Source organism: Copidosoma floridanum, unplaced genomic scaffold (assembly GCF_036245765.1).
Source record: "Copidosoma floridanum isolate Cflo_tuat_1 unplaced genomic scaffold, Cflo_Japanese_pri ptg000007l, whole genome shotgun sequence".
Taxonomy (NCBI): Eukaryota; Metazoa; Arthropoda; class Insecta; order Hymenoptera; family Encyrtidae; genus Copidosoma; species Copidosoma floridanum.
The window spans coordinates 3,811,858-3,828,748 of record NW_028321884.1 but is presented as its reverse complement, the minus strand read 5'-3'; the positions used below and the strand labels follow the sequence as shown (position 1 = coordinate 3,828,748).

The following is a 16,891-nucleotide window of genomic DNA, read 5'->3' as shown; positions in this document are numbered from 1 at the left end:
AGGAAGTGTCCACTTATTAGACACCGCAATCTGTGGCGAGCCACTAGAGTAGATACATATCTTCTTATTGGTGGTAAACGTTAATACCTGCGATGCGATTGATTTACAACTAAAATTGTTTCGTAAACGATTACGGGCCACTGCTACTTGTATTCGCGGTTGTCAAGCTAATTTATCTGCTGCTACGAAAGAACAAGTGAACGTGGTGTAAAAACGATGTGCATAGATTTTTTTTCGATACGACTTTGACTCGTCAATTTTACGTGTTTAGACATATTGCTTACAGCCGTGTGATAACATCTTAAACATATGTGCAGATAATATCGAAATTGTTGTACATCTGTGCCATTCTATTATTATATATCCTCACAACGGATGGTATTATTACCTGAAATAAAATGAGCAGTGAGCCAAAACGTAAATGAGCAAATAAATAATCAGGTTTTCGAATTCCAAGGCCAGATTAATGTCATGTCACGCGCGAGGATAGTACACCGTAATCTGCATAATCCAAATTTTTATGCTTATTTATGAATCAGTGGAATGTACACACGAGAATGTTAGAAATACAAAGATACCTTCCAAAATGTCCACTGTTTACTTTTTCTTCCTACAATGGCAGCCGAGAGAGTGCAGCCACGTTGATCTAATTGGTGCCTTCTACAAAGCTGCGGTAAAAAATCATTACCCGTCGCAGCGTGGCTGAGAAGACGCATCGCCTTTCCTCGCCATGCCAGACGTAAATCAAGACTCGTGAGCTGTCACGATTCGCGACTGCGAATGTGATGTACAAGCAAAGGAAAAAAAAATCTCTCCTTCTTTTCAAACCCGTATGATTTGCGTACGCGCGAAAAAGCATGCGAGTCTCCTTCTCTCTCACTTGCGCAAGTAAAACAAAAAAGCCCTGACATCGTATACAATAGTGTCACCTCACCTCAAAGACGACAATATTCAAATCGGCTTGCGAAACGTGTGCGCTCCTTTCTTCCTTCTGTATCTTTGCGTACTGCATGTGCGGGGACATTTTTGCTTAAGAACACTACAGAATACGAGATAAATTTGTAGAAAAAAAAGGTTATTGTGTATGTTATTAATTTTTAGATTATTTATATTCTTTGTATTATATTACAGGATTTGCTCTGAGTTTGAATCTTTATCACATAAATCATATCAAGTATCAGCGTATCATTTGGTAGTATACCTACTTCACAAAATGGTCCTGCAAAAAAATTAATGAGTAAAACAGGAATATGCTTGCTTTTAATTTGTGTTAATAAAAAACCATTTTTCACTTTTCCATCGATGCTCAAGAGCGTCATAGTTTGTAATAAATTCCTCATTCATTAGTACAATACCAACAGAAAGTTTGAAGAGAGAATTGCTCTTAATCACCTTTAAAAAAAATCTATCTAAAACAATACTCACTTAATTAATTCCAAAAAATCTTCTCTTGAAAACAGTATAAATACTCTTACTGTTAGTGTATTGCCTTGTTTCAAATAGTGAAAATTTTCTTTGATTTAGTATTTTTTGTCAGTGCAGCATTACAATAAATCTCGTGGAAAATTGATGACCAAATATATAGAATTAAAAAGGTGGTGTATTAGTTGGCTGTTAAACAGCATGACAAGTGTAATTAGATATAAAATAAGCGATTTCAATTCATCTTCATACTAATCAGAATTTCAAAAAAATCCATGTTGCATCTGAGGGTATAAAGACTTTACTTGCCATGAGATGTAACAAAATTAAAATTTGTTAGCTTTAAACCCTCATCGACAACTACAGTTAAGATATAGTAATAATAATACAGTCTATGAAATTTTATAATATAATACTGCGGACTGAATTTAGCAAAAAAATTTTGTAACAAGGTGCACTATTACAATTAGTATTTTTAATGGGATGTGTTATCAATGAGAAAAAATTTTTTTTAATTGAAGAATAAAGTTATCTCTAGAAATTATCGAGGGTAAATTTTGAAACAGTTTTTTGTTTGATTGGAAGTATTTTACAATGTATTATTTTAATAATTTTTGTAATGTTTCGTTTCAAGTCTTTAAAACAACTAACTACTTTTCGTCAGTGACAAAAGCATATCATCTAATCAAAAAAGTGGTACACAAGATTTCTTTAAGATAGATACTCAGAGTGATGTGCTATTGAATTTTTAGTAATGATCCAATGTATTTCATGGCTGCCATTTGGATTACAGTATATGTATCAATATTAAACAAACTGTATGGTTAATAGCTGCTGAGTTTTGGCAGAAAAATATTATCAACATAAAATATTAACATTACAAAAAAGCTTATCTGCACTTAAACTTGAGGTTGTTAATTTTTTTTTTTTCATTTTCTTTTGGAAATTAAAAATTTTTTAAATTATCTAGCAGTATATAAAAAAGAAACCACTGGGTAATGACTATCTAATGACATATTGTCAATAGCTTCTCAACTCTTTTACTTTTAACATATAAAATAAGTTATGACTTCAGTTTAACTTCAGTTTGTTCAACTGGTTCATCAAATTTTTTTTCACTACTCACGTGTAAAACCATAAAAAACTAAATATTTACTCTCATTATCAACGAACCCTTGATAAAAAATTAATGTAAATAAATTAAAGGCAGCTTTCATAAAGTAAGAAAAATACCTTAAGGTACATTCAGCTTGTTAAATCAAAACCTTTGAGCCCATTGTTACTCAAATTAAAACTCACCCATATATTAACATTTTTTTATTTTAAGTTTTAAAAAGTTACAAAAACAAAAAAGTTATATGCCATTTAAATTGTAACCATATAATATTTATTTCATATCGAAAATGGTACCTTTGACAAAATTTTTTATGTACACAATATTTGTTACATCAATGTATATAAGCACTAAATCTAATTTAGCCCATGGTTTACGAATCCTTGGCTTATTTCCATATCATTCTAAAAGTCACTTTATCATGTGCGAAGAAGTGATGAAAGGCTTAGTACTTAGCAGCAAAAGGTCACCAAGTCGATGTATACAGTCATTTTCCATTATCAAAACCTGTATCCAATTACACGGATTTTAGGCTTAAAGGAACATTACATGATCTAGTTAACAACTTAACTTATGATGATGTTGTGAGTTCTAAGGCCCCTACGAATTTACTCGTGAACGTCGTTATGGATTGGACAAATTCGATGTGTAGACTTTTGGATCATCCATACTTTCAAAAACTAATTAATAATCCACCATGAAATTCACCATACGATCTCGTTATCTTAGAGGTAAGCTTTCGAAATTTGAAATCAAATAATGTAATTATTTTCTGTTTATCAGTAGCAGTAAGTCTGCTTCATTCCATTTGGCTGTCACTTAAATATACCAATAATAGGTATCCTTACTGTGAAAACTTATGACTACATTAATGACCCACTGGCAAATCCAGTAAATTTGGCAAGAGACCCCAGTGTTTTGTCACTATACGGTAATCCTATGAGTTTCACGGAACGGCTTCAAAACTTTTTTATCCATCATGCAGTTAACCAACTATACAGATTCTCGGGAGAGAAGGTAAACAACGAATGTATGAGAAAAGCTTTCAATAAAATAACGATAGTAATAATTGGTTGTATGCTTTTCTAAAAAGAGAATTTTTCCATGCTAAAATTTTTTTTAGCGTTCAAGGATGTTTTAGGAGGTGCATGAATAATAATAATAATAATAATAATAATAATAATAATAATAATAATAATAATAATAATAATAATAATAATAATAATAATAACAATAATAATAATAATAATAATAATAAGACTTTATTAGGTCAGGTGGTATCACCACGTATAACCGCAAAAAATCAATACGAAGTAGTTACAATAACAGAAGAAATACAATGAGAATATTACGGTGTAACAAATTAATATAATAAATACATAAATAAAAAAAAAAATAAATAAGTTCAAGTATAAATAATGTAAAAACATAACAAACATTAAGTAAATAATAATAAAAATAAAATCATACGAAGGTATGTAAGAAGACCACTTTTTTGTCTCCTGTAGTTTTTAAACCAGTTAAGTTTCATTAGCTGGGTGATTTTCTTTTATACGCAAAATCTTTCCTAGTTTAACATAAGTTATTATTTTGTTGTGTTTTGAAAGGAACACTTGCAATTTGAGTAAAATACTTTCTAATATATACTATTTGATGAGATATTTATTACTTTTGATGAGTTTCTGAAAATATGAACAACTTTAAAATAAGTATTTATTGGAGTAACTGTGAAATGTGAAATTCAGTCCATAGTACACCTTCGTAAGAATATTTCTTGAAGGTACGATTTAATTATTTCATGAAAACAATATTTTACAAAAGAACAAAAATAGTAATAAAAATACCAGTTACTTGAGCTAACAAGAGAGCTAACATCCACAAGTTCTTTGATTCATAAGATCAGCGCAATTAGCCATTTACTTAGTCCTATTCCATCGAATAGCGAATTTAAAAAAATTAGTGATGTTCTATACACCGCCAAAATCTCCATGTTTCTTTTCTTCGTCAGTTATAACAGTAAATGAAGCCATAAGATAAAGCATTTACATGCACTTATACAATGCACGTGATGTACAAGTCAACTCAATCGAATCATAAGATGCTTCAACACTTCAAAATGAAGTAATTTCATTTTTTATACCCCAACTAGTTGCAAAAAGGTTCTATTCTAATAAAAAGTCAATTAACTTGATCATGCAGTTACAATATTATTGAAAATTGAATGAGTATATAACTACTGTAACGGCCTTTAAAAAAGTAGTATTTCGCTACTCTTGACGAATACAGTGTACCATCTACACTACTTTTTAATCAGATTCATAATATTACCCTGTAGAAGGTTCTGACATTTGAAAAAAAAGTAGTTACCGGAAAAATCTGCATTGGAAGATATCAATTTCAATTTCAATTTCCACATTAAAAAATAATAGATTTCGTCATTTTCCGATATTTGTGGTGACATTGCTATAGGTTTTAGAAAATGAAAATTATAAAAAGATAACTTTTGCCTTCAGTAGTAGTTCAATTTTGTTCTAATTGGTTTTAAAAAATCTTTCCGCTTTTGATAGCAATGACGAGTTACAACTGTTCTTATCGAAAACAGCACAGCTAAAGCCTATATTAACTTATCTTTCAAAATCATTTCTTTTCATATTTCAATGAGTATTTAATAGTTATACATACACCGTATCGGTAAGATGATGAGTGTATAATGACTTATTGTCAATACGTGTAGTGTTCCTTAAAACGTTGAACTTCAATATTTAATGTTCGTCATGTGTGAAACCTAAAACTTTTAATTCTAGCCAGAATTCAGTCTGTCAAAGTTATTTACCAAGACTCCAATAATCACTATACAAGAGTGTTATGGTAAAAAAAAAGTTTGCGAATCTGGAACAAATTTTTTTTGGAAAACCGTATTTAAAAAACAGCAGATTTCGTAAGGTTAAAAAATATTTGTACATTTTAGAACTACACTGTGAAGTACACTTAAGCAATGTACTTCATATATATAATTACTCTGTGTTATTTATTTCAGATAAAAAATGGCATTTACAACTAACTTTTATGTGTACGCTGCGTTTGCTACGTTTTTATTTCCAAGCACTACACCTAATCTAGCACACGGTCTACGCATTCTTGGCTTATTTCCATATCATTCTAGAAGTCACTTTATCATGTGCGAACAAGTGATGAAAGGCTTGGCAGCAAAAGGTCACCAAGTCGATGTATACAGTCATTTTCCATTAACAAAACCTGTATCTAATTACACGGATTTTAGTCTTAAAGGAACATTACAAACTGGAGTAAACAATGTCAACTATAATAACGTTGTTAGCAACGAAACTCCCTTGAGGTACCTCGTGAATAAATTGATGAATGACATAAAATTGATGTGCCAACTCCTGGATCATCCATACTTTCAAAAACTGATTAAAAACCCACCCAGAAATCCACCTTACGATCTCATTATTTTAGAGGTAAGTTTTACTAGTCAGAAAGTAAAAAATATAATTTTCTTTCCTTTACTCGTTATAGAAAAGTCAAAGCTCATCCTAGAATATATTTGTTGCAGTTTGTCATACCTGTTTGTTTTATTCCTTTTGGTCGTCACTTAAATGTGCCAATAATAGGCATCGTCACTACATCAACATTTGATCTTATTTATCATCCACAAGGAAATCCATTTAATTTAGCAATAGATTTCAGTCTCTTCTCATCGTTCAGTACTCCCTCTAGTTTCAAAGAACGGCTCCAAAACTTTATGGCACACCACGTAGGTACACTGATATACCGATTTTCGGGAGAGATCATAAATAACCAATGTATAAGAAAAGTTTTTGGACCAGACTGCCCCGGCAGCCCTGAGATACTGAAAGATTTTTCGTTGATTCTAATGAACCAAAACAAAGCAATAAACGGAATAAGGCCATTAACTCCTGCCATTGTACCAGTTGGGGGCTTGCATATTGTGGATTCCAACGAAACTCTGTCACAGGTTCGTTATGAAAAATTGTATTGTAAAGACAAAAAACTTTTACTTCATATTTTTTTTACAGGACGTACAGAAGTGGTTGGACGAAAGTAAGCATGGATGTGTATATTTTTCCTTTGGATCAGCATTTAGACTAGAAACTTTCCCTGAATCTATAATTCAAGAATTTTACAAAGCATTTGAAAATATTGCACCGATTCGCATACTTCTGAGGGTCGTGGATCGAGGATTATTACCCAATGGAATTCCTTCGAACGTTATGATCAAGCCATGGCTGCAGCAAATACCAGTTTTAAGTACTGAAATTTACTTGTTTATTACTTTATATAATATTAATAAGGATTTAAAAAAACAGTTTATAAAAATTTCAGAACACAAAAACGTAAAAGTTTTTGTTACTCACGGTGGACTAATGAGTACTCAAGAAGCAATCTATTATGAAGTACCAATGATTGGCATTCCCTTGTTTGTCGATCAAAATATGAATATCGACGCATACGTTAAGCTGAATATCGTCATAAGAATAAACAAACAGGGAATAAGTGAGCAATCACTGACGGAAGCTTTCAAGGAGATTTTGGGCAACCCACTGTACAAGTAATGACAGTTGAAATAAATTTTTCTCAATTTATTTAGTGGAAACATACTTTGGTGATTAAATTATTGATTATTCGTAGGGAATCCATGAAGAATGTCAGTCGAAAATTTCGGGATAATTTAGTAAATCCAATCGATACTGCTGTCTACTGGGTGGAGTACATACACAGACATGGCAAAGATGCACTGCGGTCTCCACTGGTCGATATGCCTTGGTGGCAAATTCATTTGTTAGACGTTTATGGAGTCATCATTGCTGCGATCGCTGTTTTAATATATTTACTAATCAAGTTGTGGTTACTTTTAAGAGTCATTTGGCGGAAAGTGTACTGCCAAATGAGTTTAAAACTAATAAAAAAGGATTAAGCGTACGTAAATTACGGTACACTATTAGTTTTTTAGAAATTAAAATGTAAAATAAACTGTAATGGGAATATGATAAAATATCTTTGTTAAGTGATCATATAACAATAATAATAATTGAATGCATCCTTTTCAAAAAGAGAATTTTTCCATTTTAAAAGTTTGAGGGTGTTTTAGGAGGTGCATTAAAATAAAGGTATACAAGGAAAAAACTACTTTTTGTCTTCTGCAGTTTTTAGAATGAGTTACAATTATTTTTCACAAAAGAATAGTTAATCAACTTTGCTGAACTGACTGACTGGGTGATTTCCTTTCATGCGTAAAATCATTGCTGGTTAAATATTAGCAATTTTTTTTGTTATGTTGAAAGGGACACTTGCAATCTGAGTAAAATACTTTGTGATATGTACTGTTTGATGAGATATTTATTACTTTTGATAAAATTCTGAAAATAAGAATAACTTTAAAATGAAAATTACTTTGAGTAACTGTGGAACTGATTCCATAGTACACCCACATAATAATATTTCTTGGAGATAAAATTTTATTACTTCATGAAAAAATTATTATATGAAATAACTAAACCAGTAATAAGAAGACCAGGAGTTTACAAGAAAGTTAATATCCACAAGTTCTTTGGTGCATAAAATCAGGACAATTAGTCATTTACATAGTACTGTTCCATCAGTTGAATAGCTAATTTAAAAATATTAGTGATGTTATACACACCGACAAAATCTCTATATTTCGTTTCTTTAACAACTATAACAATAAATGTAGCCACGAAATAAGGCATTTCCATGCACTGCACGAGATGTATAAGTCAACTTAATCGAATTACAAGATGCTTTAAAACTTTGAAATTAGGTAAAGTTCAATTTTTATACCCAAGTTAATTGCAAAAAGATTCTAATCCAATAAAAGATCGGCTAACTTGATTATATACAGTAACAATATTATTGATAATTGAATTAGTACATGATAACTTAAATGGCCATTGAAAAAGCAGTATTTTTCTACTTTTGATGTTTAAAGTGTATAGGTGGCACAAAATCTTTATAATCCACTTTACCGTATACACCAGCTTTTAATCAGATTTATAAAATAAGCCTGTTGAAAGTTTTCTCATTTTGAAAATAATGTAGTTATCATGGCAATCTTCATTCAGAATATACGAAAAAAAAATGTTGGGAAATTAGGATAATTAAGTATAGTACATCAGTATAAACTATTATCATTTCAATTTCCAAATTCGAAAGTGATAGAATTTGTCATTTTTTGATACTAGAAGTGAAATCACTATAGGTTTTAGATGAGGAAATTAAAAAAAAAATTACTTTTGGATTATTTAAAGTAGTCTGTTTTTATTTTGATTGGTTTTAGAAAATCTTTCTGCTTTTACCAGCAAGGACTACTAACGACTGTTCTTATCGAAAATAGTACAGTTAAAGTCTTTATTAACTTTACCTCTAAAATCAATTTTTTTCATATTCCAATGAGTATTTAATAGTAATACATAAAACATGTATGTAAGATAACGAGTATACTATCATTTATTGATAATATGCGTACTACTCCTCAAAACGTCGAGTATCTTTATTTAATGTTCGTTGTGTGTGAAACTTAAAACTTTTAATTCTAACCAAAATTCAGTTTGTCCAAGTTATTTACCAAGACTCAAACAGTTATCAAACAAGAGCGTTACAGTAAAAAAAGTTGGTGAACTTGGAATCAATCTTTTTTTTAGAAAACTTTATTTAAAAACCAGCAAATTTTATAAGGTTAGAAAGATACTTGAACATTTTAGAACTACTGTAAAATACATGTATTATAAGCGATGTACTTCAAATATATAATTACTTTGCGTTATTTATTTCAGATAAAAAATGGCATCTTCGATGTACTTTTATGTGTATGCTACGTTTGCTATATTGATATATCTAAGTACTACACCTAATCCAGCACACGGTCTACGCATTCTTGGCTTATTTCCATTTCATTCTAAAAGTCACTTTATCATGTGTGAAGAAGTGATGAAAGGCCTTGCAGCAAAAGGTCACCAAGTCGATGTGTACAGTCATTTTCCATTATCAAAACCTGTATCCAATTACACGGATTATAGTCTGAAAGGAACTGTCCAAGATCTGGTAAACAATTTCACACATGATAACGTAGTTAGCAACAAAGCCTCAATCGGGTTCCTCATGAATAGATTGATGAATCATATAACGTCAATGTGCCAACTTTTGGATCATCCATACTTTCAAAATCTAATTAAAAACCCACCGCAAAACCCACCATACGATCTCGTAATTTTAGACGTAAGTATCAAAAATTAGAAAGTAAATGCAGGGATTTTCTACCCTTCATTTATAGTAGGGAGGTCCAAGTTCATGCTGCAAAGTGCAAATTTGTGTTACAGTTTTCCGTACCAATATGCTTTGTTCCCTTTGGCCGTTATTTAAATGTTCCAATAATAGGTATAATCACTTTACCAACTTATGACTTTGTTCATGATCCACTGGCAAATCCGCTAAATTTGGCAACAGATCCAAGCCTTTTCTCACAGTATAGTAGTCCTATGATTTTCACGGAACGGCTTCATAACTTCATCACATACTATGTAGTTAAAATAGTACATAAATTCTCGGGTGACAAGCTACACAGTGAATGTATAAGAAAAGTTTTTGGAGCAGACTACCCTGGTAGCCCTGAGATACTGAAGGATTTTTCCTTGGTTTTTGTGAACCAAAACAAAGCAATAAACGGAATAAGGCCATTGACTCCTGCCATTGTACCAGTTGGGGGCTTGCATATTGTGGATTCCAACGAAACTCTGTCACAGGTTTGTTATGAAAAAATTGTATTGTAGAGACGAAAATACTTTAATTTAATACTTCTTACATAGGACGTAGAAAAGTGGTTAGACGAAAGTCAGTACGGATGTGTTTATTTCTCTTTTGGATCCATGATTAGACTAGAAACTTTCCCTGAACCGATAATTCAAGAACTTTACAAAGCTTTTGAAAATATTTCTCCAATTCGCATACTTTTGAAGGTCGTAGATCAACGGTTATTACCCAATGGAATTCCTTCGAACGTTATGATCAAGCCATGGCTGCAACAAATACAAGTTTTAAGTACTGAAATTAGCTTATCTATTACTTAGTATAAAATACAAGGTTTTTAAAAATAATGATTTATAAAATAACAAAATTTTAGAACACAACAACATAAAATTTTTCGTGACTCACGGTGGTTTAATGAGTACACAAGAAGCAATCTATTATGAAGTACCAATGATTGGCATTCCCCTGTTTGTCGATCAAAATATGAATATTGATGCGTACGTTAAGCTAAATATCGCCATGAAAATAAATAAACATGAAATAAGTGAGCAATCACTGACGGAAGCTTTCAAGGAGATTTTGGGCAACCCACTGTACAAGTAATGACAGTTGAAATAAATTTTTCTCAATTTATTTAGTGGAAACATACTTTGGTGATTAAATTATTGATTATTCGTAGGGAATCCATGAAGAATGTCAGTCGAAAATTTCGGGATAATTTAGTAAATCCAATCGATACTGCTGTCTACTGGGTGGAGTACATACACAGACATGGAAAAGATGCACTGCGGTCTCCACTGGTCGATATGCCTTGGTGGCAAATTCATTTGTTAGACGTTTATGGAGTCATCATTGCTGCGATCGCTGTTTTAATATATTTACTAATCAAGTTGTGGTTACTTTTAAGAGTCATTTGGCGGAACTTGTGCCGCCAGATGAATTTAAAACAAGTAAAAAAGGAGTAAAAATACGTAAATTACGATACGCTAAAATTTTTCGTGAATTTTGGTGTAAAATAAACTGTAATGGGAATATAATAAAAGAACTTTGTTAAGAGATCAAATAACGATAATAATAGTTGGATGCTTTTCCACAAGAGAATTTGTCCGTTCTAAACATTTTTTTAATGTTTGAGGGTTTTTTTGGGAGATGTTTAGTATAATGGTATGATTAGTATAATGGTATGTAAGGAAAAAACAACTTTTTCGTCTCCTGCAGTTTTCTATTTATTTGAGTTAAACAAGAGAGTTAATATTTACAAGTCCTGCAGTTTTCTAAACGAATTCAATCAATCGAGTTTAATCAGCGTTGCTGAGCTGACGTTCTGGGCAATTTTGTTTCATGCATAAAATCATTCCTAGTTAAACATAAACATTTTTTGTTGTTGTGTTTTAAAAGGGACACTTACAATCCGAGTAATAAAATACTTTATGATGTACACTATTTGATGAGATATTTATTACTTTTGATGAACGTCTGAAAATAAGAATAACTTTACAATGAACGTTACTTTAACTGTGAAACTTAGTCCAGAGTAGGTCTACGTAATAATATTTCTAGGAGATAAGATTTTATTATTTCATGAAAAAATTTCTTCTCAAAAATATTTTGATGCATAGAATCAGCGCAATTAGTCATTTACTCAGTACAATTCCATCAGTCGAATAGTGAATTTAAAAATATTAGTGATGTTATACACACCGACAAAATCTCTATATTTCGTTTCTTTAACAACTATAACAATAAATGTAGCCACGAAATAAGGCATTTACAAGCACTTATAGAATGCACGAGATGTATAAATCAACTTAGTATTATCAGAATATGCTTTATTACTTTGAAATAAGGTAATTTAATTTTTTATACCCAAATTAATTGCTGAAAGCTTCTAATCCAATAAAAAGTCAACTTACTTGATCACGTAGTAACAATATTATTGAGAATTATACGAGTACATATCAACCATAACGACTATCGAAAAAGTAGTATTTCCCTAATCTTGACAATTAAGGTAAAGGTGGAAAAGCAATCTTCATAGTACAGTATACTATTTACACCATCTTTTTATTAGATTGATAATATTACACTGTACGAGATTTTTTCATCTTGAAAATAATCTAGTTACCGTGATAATCTGTATTAGAAAGTACGTACAAAAAAAATGTTGGGAAATCAAGATATTTCAAAACAGTATATCAGTATGAAACATTTAATTTATGAGTATTAATTTCAATTTCCACATTCATAAATGATAGATTACGTCATTTTTCGATATTGGAGATGAAATTACTTTAGGTTTTAGATGATGAAAATGTTAAAAAGATTACTTTTGCTTTATGAGTAATTTAATTAGTTCTGAAAAATCTTTCTGTTTTTAATAGTAATGACTACTAACGACTGTTTTTATCAAAAACAACACAACTAAAGACTTTGTTAACTCTACCTCCAAAACCAATTTTTTTCATATCACAATGAGTATTTCATATCGATAAGATAATGAGTATACGTATAATGACTTATTTTCAATACGTGTATTGTTCTTCAGAACGTCAAACATCATCATTTAATGTTCGTCGTGTGTGAAACTTAAAACCTCTAATCCAAAAAAAAAAAAATTTACGAACTTGGAATACATTTTTTTTTTTGGAAAACCATATTTGAAAAACAGCGGATTTTTTAAGGTGAAAAAAATACTTATACATTTTGTGACTACTGTGAAATACATATGAGCGATGCATTTCGAATACATAATTACTCTGTTATTCATTTCAGATAAAAAATGGCATCTTCGATGTACTTTTATGTGTATGCTACGTTTGCTATATTGATATATCTAAGTACTACACCTAATCCAGCACACGGTCTACGCATTCTTGGCTTATTTCCATATCATTCTAGAAGTCACTTTATGATGTGTGAAGAAGTGATGAAAGGCCTTGCAGCAAAAGGTCACCAAGTCGATGTGTACAGTCATTTTCCATTATCAAAACCTGTATCTAATTACACGGATTTTAGTCTGAAAGGAACTGTCCAAGATCTGGTTAATAACTTCACTTATGATGATGTCGTGAGTTCCAAAGCCTCTACGAGTTTTATTCTCAATGTTGCTATGGATTGGATGAAATCAATGTGCAGACTTTTGGATCATCCATACTTTCAAGAACTTATAAAAAATCCACCACGTGATCCACCATACGATCTTGTCATCTTAGAGGTAAGTTTTAGAAATTAAAGGGAAAATAAGAAAAAAATTTCCAATTTATTAATAGCAGAAATGTCAAAGCTAACCCTCAAATGTAATCTGTTACAGTTTGTCATTCCTTCTTGTTTTATTCCTTTTGGCCGTCATTTGAATGTGCCAATAATAGGCATCGTCACTGTATCAACATTTGATATCATTTATTATCCACAAGGAAATCCGTTTAATTTAGCAATAGATTCCAGTCTCTTCTCACCTTATAGTACTCCCATGAGTTTCAGAGAACGACTTGAAAACTATATTGCACATCACGTATCCATAATAATTTACAGATTCTCAGGAGAGAAGCTACAGAACGAATGCATAAAAAAAGTTTTTGGGCCAGACTACCCCGGCAGCCCTGAGATACTGAAAGATTTTTCGTTGATTCTAGTAAACCAAAACAAAGCAATAAACGGTATAAGACCACTAACTCCTACTATTGTACCAGTTGGTGGCTTGCATATTGTGGATTCCAACGAAACTCTGTCACAGGTTTGTTATGAAAAAATTGTATTGTAAAGACAAAAAACTTTTATTTCAGATTTGTTTTATATACAGGACGTACAAAAGTGGTTGGACGAAAGTGAGCATGGATGTGTATATTTTTCTTTTGGATCGATGGTACTGCTAGAAACTTTTCCTCTACCCTTAATTCAAGAACTCTACAGAGCCTTCAAAAATATTGCACCAACTCGTATTCTACTAAAAGTTGTGAATTCCACATTGCTACCAGATGGTATCCCTTCAAACGTCATGATTAAACCATGGCTGCAGCAAATAAAAGTTTTAAGTATTGAAGTTCATTTATTTATTATTTGATAAAAACAACAGTTCTTTAAAATAAATCATTCGTAAAATAACAAAATTTTTAGAACATAAAAACGTGAAACTTTTTGTTACTCACGGTGGTCTTATGAGTTCACAAGAAGCAATCTATTATGAAGTACCAATGATTGGCATTCCACTATTTGCCGATCAATATTCGAATATTGACGGATATGTCAAACTAAACATTGCTGTTGGAATAAACAAACATGAAATAAGTGAGCAATCACTGACGGAAGCTTTCAAGGAAGTCTTAAGCAACCCAATATACAAGTAATCAGCAGCTAATACATATCCGTCTAGACTTGCATAGATAAAAAGATATTGTCATGAATAAATTATCGATTAATTTTAGGGAATCCATGAAGAATGTCAGTCGAAAATTTCGGGATAATTTAGTAAATCCAATCGATACTGCTGTCTACTGGGTGGAGTACATACACAGACATGGCAAAGATGCACTGCGGTCTCCACTAGTCGATATGCCTTGGTGGCAAATTTATCTGTTAGACGTTTATGGAGTCATCATTGCTGCGATCGCTGTTGTAATATATTTACTAATCAAGTTGTGGTTACTTTTAAGAGTCATTTGGCGGAACTTGTACCGCCAGATGAATTTAAAACAAGTAAAAAAGGAGTAAATATACGTAAATTACGGTACACTAACAATTTTTAAAAAATTAAAATGTATAATTAATGGTGATGAGATAAAATAAAAATACTTTGCAATGTGCTTTTGAATGAATACTTTCTTATCAGAAGAATTTTATTATTTCAAAGTAAAAAATCTATTTTTTCACATTTGGGGGTAGTAAATTAGGTTTAACAAGCATTAAGAAAATCCTTTTAGTGAAAAATTGACATAGATTTTTTACAATGACAGTATAATTACGGGGCACTGCATTTTATAGGAAGCACCTACAAACAGCAGCCAGGCAGAGAACTTTCAAATTTGCACCATTCGACGGGACTCTCGTTATCGTTGTTAAATTCTCAAAAATAATGACTTGTTTCTACTCGTTACACTCATACCACCATAGATACTTTTTAGAGAGAAGATCATGCTATTTTACGACACATCTACAGCTTTCCGCTTCCTGAAAGACTTTCTACACGCATTGCGTAAAAGCGAAAATGCCTAATTGCTCCTTAAACCACGTAATTTGGTGTAACTTTTTAAGAATTGGCTGTGCAAAAATACCCGACCTCAGAGCGATTAATCAATTACAGCGAAGGTCACGGGTAAATTTTTATAATCGCATTTTTTTTCCGTGCCCCGAAAGATCCGATAAACAAACTCACAGGTGCGACTATAACATTTACTCGGATCCTTCCAACGCCCATACAAGAAAAAATAGACAATCAACGCCCTCCTCGATTCACACGCACAAGTGCTTCATTTTTTTCCCTCCACATTACGAGGTATTAGTTCCACTAAGATTATAATATATGTAGTTATTAAACTCCAGAGTATAGTGTAACCAACAGCACAAGGCTCTCGGGTCTCCGAACAGTGCAATCGTGACTCGGATCGGAGCCCAAGATTGCGGTACAAGCGCCCCGGAGTAGTTTTCCTCGAGGCTCTCCTACACGCAAACTCACGCGGAGCGAGTTTCCCTGCATATACAATTAAACCCCTGGCGTCGTCAATCACCCGATTTTGGAGCCAACACCTGATGTAGCTTTCGGCACGGCCCGATGCAAATGAGGAAAAGCCCCGCGGGCCCAATCGCAAGATCGGGTAGGTATATATATGCATGCACCGATGTCGCAAATAGCCGTAAGTGGCTAATAGCCTGCCGCGTGTCGAGGAACGCGTCAAGCGAATCGTCACGACTGCCATGCCAAAGAGATGCGCATCTATCTTGCGTCGCGGTCGATTGATTAGTTGGAGGAGATAAGGAGAGGGAGGCCAAAGTTTCGAAAAGGCTTGTTGCCTTAAGGATAGTGCGCAATACAGCCGGTCGCCGTGGCCGCGGCCGGTGCAACACAACATACGTGGAAGGCCTTTCAATGCGCCACCGCGCACTGGCAGGTCCTCGTAATGTATGGAGATTTCTTTCTCTTTTTTTTTTTTTTTTTATATATATCCTCCGCGTCTCTTCTCTCCCGTGTTTTTTCTACGGAAAAATGCCGCGGTTTTTGGCTCGCTCGGGGGGGTATACTGGTTTAGCTGGAAACAACGGCGCAGGGTTTCACTGTCACTTCTGCGGAGCGCATTCTCTTGGATTCGCCAAAGATTCGCCTTTTTGCGCCATCCGATTGGCACACGTATACTCTCTAGCGAGAGACGCAGAAATCGGTGGGGAAACCAGTTTGAAACTCGTTCGAGATCGTCTTTGTGCTTTGGAAAAACTATGCGCGCTGAACATTAAAACAGCCCCATCGGAGGTTAAGCTTTGAACTATTTTTCCTTTTTCCTTTTTTTCTTTTTTTTCCATGAGCTGATCCTTCGAGTGAACTTGATCGCAAATTTGGTCTCACCT

General features: G+C 32.7%; 3 protein-coding genes across 3 annotated transcripts; all 3 read left to right on the top strand.

Annotated features, from left to right (window-relative positions):
- Positions 1-5,712: 5,712 nt before the first annotated feature.
- Positions 5,713-7,493, top strand: LOC106636537 (UDP-glucosyltransferase 2). The gene is made up of 5 exons (XM_089588855.1): positions 5,713-6,015; positions 6,111-6,533; positions 6,595-6,826; positions 6,902-7,127; positions 7,208-7,493. Exons 1-5 carry the CDS (start codon positions 5,713-5,715, stop codon positions 7,491-7,493), a joined length of 1,470 nt encoding a protein of 489 aa, XP_089444981.1.
- A 2,015-nt stretch (positions 7,494-9,508) lies between these two features.
- Positions 9,509-11,304, top strand: LOC149375336 (UDP-glycosyltransferase UGT5-like). Its single transcript, XM_089588854.1, has 5 exons — positions 9,509-9,637; positions 10,150-10,335; positions 10,399-10,630; positions 10,713-10,938; positions 11,019-11,304. The coding sequence occupies exons 1-5, from the start codon at positions 9,509-9,511 to the stop codon at positions 11,302-11,304; spliced, it is 1,059 nt and encodes a 352-aa protein (XP_089444980.1).
- Positions 11,305-13,118: 1,814 nt separating this feature from the next.
- On the top strand, positions 13,119-15,046 carry LOC106646281 (UDP-glucosyltransferase 2). The gene is made up of 6 exons (XM_089588853.1): positions 13,119-13,132; positions 13,238-13,553; positions 13,650-14,072; positions 14,139-14,370; positions 14,453-14,678; positions 14,761-15,046. The coding sequence occupies exons 1-6, from the start codon at positions 13,119-13,121 to the stop codon at positions 15,044-15,046; spliced, it is 1,497 nt and encodes a 498-aa protein (XP_089444979.1).
- Positions 15,047-16,891: the final 1,845 nt, after the last annotated feature.